The sequence below is a fragment of the Phaethon lepturus genome, unplaced genomic scaffold, assembly GCF_000687285.1.
Source record: "Phaethon lepturus isolate BGI_N335 unplaced genomic scaffold, ASM68728v1 scaffold55832, whole genome shotgun sequence".
Taxonomy (NCBI): Eukaryota; Metazoa; Chordata; class Aves; order Phaethontiformes; family Phaethontidae; genus Phaethon; species Phaethon lepturus.
In genome coordinates, this window is record NW_010523770.1 from 1 (window position 1) to 7,233 (window position 7,233).

Sequence of the window (7,233 nt, forward strand, 5' to 3'; positions counted from 1 at the left end):
ATTTAGCAGCAAATGCCATGAATTTGTAGAAAAACTTGGGGATGTTATGTTAAATGCTAATAATTTTTTTTTTAAACCTATTGCCAATAAAACCAAATCATGGGCAAATGAGAAACGGCTAGTAACAGTCTTCAGCTGACAAAATTGCTAATTAAAATTAATTAGTTAAAACTTTCGTGATGTATTTGTCAAGTGGCATTAACATAACAGTTCTTAGTAACTCACGTGAGTGATTTGTGTGAAAAACATTTTTCTTGAAAGAACTGACACTTGATCAGCTGCTACACAGTATGGAAGCAGAGGACTGCAGCAAGGCTCCTGTGCTGCTGAAGGAAGACAGACAGACACCGTCTAAAGTACATCTGATAGAGGAAATTACCAGTACTGAAATGCCAGAGAAGCCAAGTACCCCTGTCTATGAAATGATCACTGTGAAGGATGCAAACAAGAGACCACTCAAAATTGAACTCAAAATTGAATTGCCTAAGGTTAGCTCTGTTTCCGAGTGTGATCTGAGAATTTCAAAGGTAAGATAGCAGAAAGAATAAGCTTGTGTTTTCTCTTTAGTATCCACTTCCTAGAAATGCTTACTGCTAATTCATTGTGAAATAGTTCCTCAAGTATTTTAATTTTCTTGGTCTAGGATGACATAATCATTGAAGTCCCTGAAAAATACAAGTTACAACTAGATCTGCCAGAATTGGTGGATGAAGAAACAACTACAGCAGTATTTAACAGAGGAAAACGGGTATTATTTATCACAGTGCCAGTTGCCAAGCTGGATCCTTGAAGACTGCATTCTGTCCAGTTCATGTTCACAGATGACAGAACACAAAAAAAAAAAAGCTCACAATGAGAATCCTAGTGTTTAGGTGGTGAAGAGGTTTTCTTATTGACCTTCTAATCTTCAGGGGTCGACACCTCAAATGCCTTTAGAAGATGCATGTAGAAAAGGAAGTCTGGAATAATACTAGCACGACTAAGCTTAGGGAAAAAATAAGTGAAGATTGTAAATATTCAAGGAGTACTTGAATATGTTAACAGCTGTAAAGGACCATAAATGCACACATGCTTCACTACATTATTCATTTTGCCTTAAGGTACAGCAGTAACAGTTGTGAAGGTTTTTTTGTTAAATAAATTGATGACTGGATTCACATGGTTAAAGCAGCTCTCATGTATTTAATGCTGGAACAATTGTCAGAGATTTCTACAAGTTGCCCTGCATGCTGTTGCTATTCTCTTTAGGACAAACCCCGCTCACCTTAACTAGAATACGCTTTATAGTCTTTTCAGAAGTCATTGAATATGCCTGAAACTCAATTCTTATCGGTTTGGTAATCTCTGAATGAGACCATGAAACAACAGACCTATTCTGTACTATTCAAAACAACATATAGAGGTTCAAAGCTCAGGAACACTTAGTGTGAAGCTACCAACCAAAACCAATCTTGGAGCACTTCAACTAGGAAAATGATCTGCATTAGTTTACACCAATACAGAATATACAAAGTAACACAAAGCAACACAAAACAACTTCAAGGATTATTAAGCATTACTAGAGTTAATTGAGAAAGGGACAAAAGTTTAACTGATCTTAGTTTCATGATTGGTTTAGTAGTATGTCATTCTCACAGCTTCTACGACACAACTGTACTACAACCATGTTTCTGTATTGATATTCATCAGATCAGAAACAGACAATTTGATTTTGACCTGCAACATTAAAATACCGGCTTATAAAAGAGCAGCAGCTCCTAGATTTCCCCCTTCTTTGTTTCAAAGCAACTTGGAAAGCTGCATTGAAATACTGTTCAGTGGTTATAGCTGCAAGCTCAAGCTGAAATTCTATCATTGTAGGAGCTGTGCTAGCCTGTTGCAAGATGCAAGTAGTGCCAGAAGTCACTATCGGCACTCCAAGCACATGCACTGGATAGGATTTTTTGAGTTACAAGTGTTCCAGAGTCTGGCAGTCATTCAGAGAGCGTTTCCCTAGGATAAACTATTTAGTGTTCCTACTGCAGGAAGACAATGAAAGGTCTCTGTAACCAGAAAATTCTGGTGAACGCTACAGCAAGGAATCCAGGAAGATCAAAGTTCACTGCTGCATGACAGTAATAAAGCGTATATTATTTTGGAATATTTGTGATTACAATTTAAGGTTAATAGGGTGAGTTTCACTATCAGAGTGAAAGGCTAAACAGCTCTGATTGTGCTATAGCAGTACAGTAGCCACACACGACTGAATAGAAATGCACTGGAACATGTTTTAGTAGTTGTCAATTCCAAACATTTAATAGAACACAGGTTCATTAGAGCAAGTCTGGAACCAAGGTATTTTAGATCATTAAAGAAAAACCAAAACCTTGATGCACTTCTTTTGCTTAGGCCAGGCATGAAAACCAGGTATCATAGCAACCAGACATGAAATCGTTCCCACAAAAATACTGAATTTCCACAGTATTTTCTTTCAATATCTTTAGTGAATTTTGTAGAACTCTACACGAGACAGTACTTAATGCAATATACAGAATAACAGATCAGCTTTAATTTTTTTTTAAACTTCTCCCTCCCTGTTTAATCCTCCTGGTCACTTTGTAATTACTGGACAGTCATCCTTTCCACATTAACTCTTCCATGTGGAAAGCAGAATTTAAGAATGGTCAGCACTGCACCCCTTTCAGGATACAATGACTGGAGTAACTGGACACAAGTCCAAGAAGCATTCTACATACAATATATACATGGATAGCACATTCTGCAGCTTACTGAGGCTGGGACAACATAGACATTCAGGGAAGAACTGCAGTACCAGTGACTAACTCAGAGCTTCCTATGTTAGAATGCCTGAAAAAAAAAAATTTCAAACATTCAAGTCATCACAATAAATATCCACTGATGGGATTATTAGCATGTGTGATTTGCCTATTTTGGGTTCCAACACATAGATTCTCTTGAACATTCTGCAAAACAGTTACTTTCATGGCATCATAGTTTGATATTAACGTACCAGGAGGAACAGCAATCAAAAGAGTTTTCATACAAAAAGCACATATAAGTGAAAGTCCATGAGAAGGCAGCACATGCTCTGTAGTATTTGAGAGCTGTGACCCCACAGATATCGATGCTCTTTCACCTTATTTCAAAGTGCTCAAAAGGGATCACATAGCGGAGAAGGCCCAGATCAGTGCCAAATTCCAAGAGAGACTTGGAATCCTAACACTTGGCCTTTGAGAAACTATTCCCAGGCACTTCAGTCCCTTAATGCATCTGTCATACTTGCCCACCCCAGCAGCAGAACAAGATAATAAGGGAATTAATCTTCTACTAACTTGTACATTTCAGTTACCATCTCATCTGAACTCCTGTGAATAGATGTTTATAATTCAAATTTCTGAGAACACTGAGGTCATGAAATTGCTTGGTATGCACCCCCCTGTTCACCCTAGTTTAGAAGCATGCATACTGCCTGGATCATTTTTAAATCTGGGACAGTTAACTCTGTTCTGGAAGAGTTTGCAAGTTAACTAACTGTATAAAAATACAGTATAGCTGTAATATTGCTCTGAAAAGCACTTTTGCAAACTTTTTCTGTACAGACTGGTAATAACATTACCAGATAATATAATACATATTTAAAATAAAAAAGAACTCTTTTAATAAGTCTGAACACTAAAGTCTAAATAACTTGTTTAAAACAAAACAGTGTGATCCAGGAAAATTTTGCTTGCATGGTTAAATTATAGCAGCATGGTTACTGGCTTTTCGAGGAAATTCTTGAACTCAGCAAGCCACTGTGCTCCAACTGCTCCATCTACAACACGATGATCACAGCTAAGTGTAACAGACATCACACTGGCCACATCAAATCTGAAAGAAGAAAAAAAAAAAGTTTAACACAATCCTCTGCAAGTCAGCGCCACTAATAAAGCAAAAGAAACTTTTATCAGAGAACTAGCAATAGCATTTGGTGCTTGGTAACAGATGTTTCTCCCTGTGGACTTCTAAAGAAGATTACATTGGAGAGCAGATTATATTCATTCATTTCCTAAAATTATGAAACACATTTGTGTGTTCCCTTTAGGACATGAAGCTCATCTTTCTTTGTATCACAAGAATAGCCCCACACAATCAACTAAAAGAGCCACTTTACCCAGTAACCTCCAGTTTCCCCATGTGCCAGTCACAGATACTTAGGACTGTTAACAAGTTTAAATAATCCTAAACATGGGTCTATGGCAGCTCCAAGCAAGGCAATAGTATATAAAGGACAGTCAGTTATAATCCATCCCTTAGGTTTTCCTTAAAGAGGAACAGGTACCTAAACTGTTGTGGATCCCAGACTTTTTTCCCCTCCAGCGTAACCCTCCCCCTCTTAATAAAGAAACAGCCTTTCCTTAACTTGCAAAGAAGTTGCAGGAATAAATGTATGGCAGATCATTCATCACTCACTGTATTTCTCTTTAACGCCTGTATAACCCTTTTATACAAGATCTCACTGCACTTCTTCAGAAGGTACTGAAAGCAGTATGTCAACAATTAATTTTATTTTAAAAGAAATTATAATCTAATGGGAGTGTTAGAAACTAGCCATTATTTCAAAGTCTGAATTCAGAAGCTCAGTATACACAGAATCAACTTACCCTTTCTCATTATCAGCTGGCACTAGCCTTTTCTCTGAGGAACCAACTGCAAGGATGCAGGCTTGAGGTGGATTGATTATGGCAGAGAAATTCTTAATCCCATACATTCCTAAATTGGAAATTGTGAAAGTACCACCCTAGAAGAAAAACACATTCACAGTAAAATTCACAAAGGCTGTTTCATGTAGAATATTAATGAACATGGCTGAAACGTTGCAAATAGGCTTTGCTCATTCTGAATGGGACTTCTGAACAAGGCAGCAATGATTAACAGTAATCCAAGTTTCTCACCTGGAATTCATGAGGCTGTAGTTTACCTTCTCGGGCTTTAGTTGCCAAAGAAACCACATCCTTACTAATGGAAGCCAGGCCCTTTATATGTGCATTAAACACAATAGGGGTTATAAGCCCTGCAGGAGTACTAACTGCAACGCTAACATCCACTACGTGATTTCTGCAAGACACAAAGGAGATGCCAGTTATGCTAGCAAGATAACAAAAAAATTTCCAGAACTGTTCAGAAAACTCCAAATTAATATTAATTTTGCAACAATTATTTCACCTTGCACACTGGCCTCAGACACAAGGTTCTTAGCACTTTTTAACAAAAGCCCTTCTTCAACCTTTGCATTATACCTGTTCCCCTCCCTCCTCAAAATCCCAGCAGAAGGTCTGCTATTTTGTTGTGAACTCTCTACTGAATAAAGAAAGTTTCTGGCTTCGACCGTACCATAAACTTACTGCCTAATAACTGTGTCCATCCATGAAGAATTTGCCTCGGGCACCTTCAAGCATGCCAGAGCAGAAGCTTTAATTATGAAGTCATTGACAGAAAGCTTAATGTTATCCGAGACCTCCTGGAAATAAAGAGATTTGAGGCATCAGTTTGTCTCTCGTATATTAACTCAGTTAACTTGGATAGTCACTGCCATGCAGCCTTGTTTAGCAAAAATGTTAGAAAAAGAATCACACTACTTGTAAGCATTAATATTTGAAGTGCCACGATAGTTTAGGAGGTGAATACGTTTCCTTCATAATTTAAGAAGGTACCTTTTTTAATGTCTATTTTTCCCTAAAATTGGCTTAGAATTATTATTTTGCTTAAATTTTCTATCCTTTTTACTCTTAAAAACCTTTTGTCCTACTTTCCAGGTGGAAGAATTGAACACCAAGCAGAGTACAAAGCAGCCCTCTTAGGGAAGTCAGAAATCAGTGCACAATACCTAGGTTAATAGTCTCATTCTGTCACACAAAGTCCAGAACCAATCCACAACAGGTAGAAAAGGCACTGAAAAGACTATTTTGTCCAAGGCAAAATGGCCTATCACCAAAAAGTAGGGTGGGCAAACCTGTGAGAGAATGCAGCTTTCCCCACGCACACACTCTCACCATGCCCAAGTGCTTTACCTGATTGAGTTCTTTCCTTAGCACCAGTACTTCTCCCATGTTTATATCAACAGAAAGGTAGTAGTGAGGTATTGTTTGTTTAGACTGCATCAACCGCTGAGCAATGACCTGCAGGTATACAACAGAAGTGATGAGAATAAATCAATTTGGAAAATTCATGACTGCAAATAACGATATCAGAAAGGAGTAAAATCTTCTTACCCTCCGAATATTGCTGATAGGGATATCTGTGAAGGTCCCCACTGGTGCTGCTGCAACTACAGCAGCTGCAGGAACTGCCTCTAGTGATGGCATCTGCAGAGAAAGACAGCATAATTCACAGTACTATCCAAATACCAATCGTACAAAGTAATTCAGTACATGGGACAAGTGCTAAGGCTAAGTTGCCTCTTGCTTCAGAGCAGTAGATATTTCTACTCTCTAGCCTCACTTCTCCACTACCCACTAGGTTTTTTTATAAGCCCTATATTCAGTGTAGTACTTTGAAAATGTAGTACTTGAGAGATTTAGAAATGCAACACTGACCTGCACTGCTACAAAGCTCCCAGAATAGTAAGTCCTGCTAGATGTTTGGTTTACATACAGCAGAGAGGTATGCTAGAGGGCACTCTCAGACTGCACTTGGCAACATGCCTTCCAGCAGTTCACAAAGCAACGCTTCCATTATCTCACATAAAACATAAGCAGTGGTATAAGAACAGATTTGAGGCAACAATAACAGCAGATTGTTGGTTCATAAGTCTGGCTTTCATTATAGTTATCACAGAATCATAGAATCATTAAGGTTGGAAAAGACCTTTAAGATCATCAAGTCCAACCACCAACCCAACACCATCATGCCCACTAAACCATATCCTGAAGTACGACGTCTACATGTTTTTTGAACACTTCCAGAGATGGTGATTCCACCACTTCCCTGGGCAGCCTGTTCCAGTGTTTGACCACTCTCTCAGTAAAAAAATTTTTCCTGATATCTCATCTAAACCTCCCCTGGCGCAACTTGAGGCCATTTACTCGTTCTATTGCTAGTTACTTGGGAGAAGAGACCAACACCCACGTCGCCACAACCCCCAGTTGCAGAAGGTGATAAGGTCTCCCTTCAGCCTCCTGTTCTCCAGACTGAACAACTCCAGTTTCCTCAGCTGCTCCTTGTAAGAATTGTTCTCCAGACCCCTCACCAGCT

General features: G+C 38.6%; 2 protein-coding genes across 2 annotated transcripts; one reads left to right on the top strand and one right to left on the bottom strand.

The window, feature by feature from the left end:
- Positions 1–290: 290 nt before the first annotated feature.
- PIH1D2 (PIH1 domain containing 2) lies at positions 291–790 on the top strand. The gene is made up of 2 exons (XM_010282189.1): positions 291–527; positions 644–790. The coding sequence occupies exons 1-2, from the start codon at positions 291–293 to the stop codon at positions 788–790; spliced, it is 384 nt and encodes a 127-aa protein (XP_010280491.1).
- A 2,796-nt stretch (positions 791–3,586) lies between these two features.
- DLAT (dihydrolipoamide S-acetyltransferase) lies at positions 3,587–6,968 on the bottom strand (the record flags this gene model as incomplete). The annotated part of the gene is made up of 7 exons (XM_010282188.1): positions 3,587–3,870; positions 4,644–4,780; positions 4,935–5,097; positions 5,385–5,500; positions 6,051–6,158; positions 6,252–6,329; positions 6,939–6,968. Coding segments are annotated over 7 exons (762 nt in total), but the record flags the coding sequence as incomplete, so codon positions are not given.
- Between the last annotated feature and the right edge of the window lie 265 nt (positions 6,969–7,233).

Excerpts from the sequence above, each read along its gene's own strand:
- PIH1D2 (XM_010282189.1), top strand. The coding sequence starts at position 291 with ATGGAAGCAGAGGACTGCAGCAAGGCTCCTGTGCTGCTGAAGGAAGAC. Across the intron at positions 528-643 it reads GTGATCTGAGAATTTCAAAG|GATGACATAATCATTGAAGT; the intron begins GTAAGATAGCAG and ends TTCTTGGTCTAG.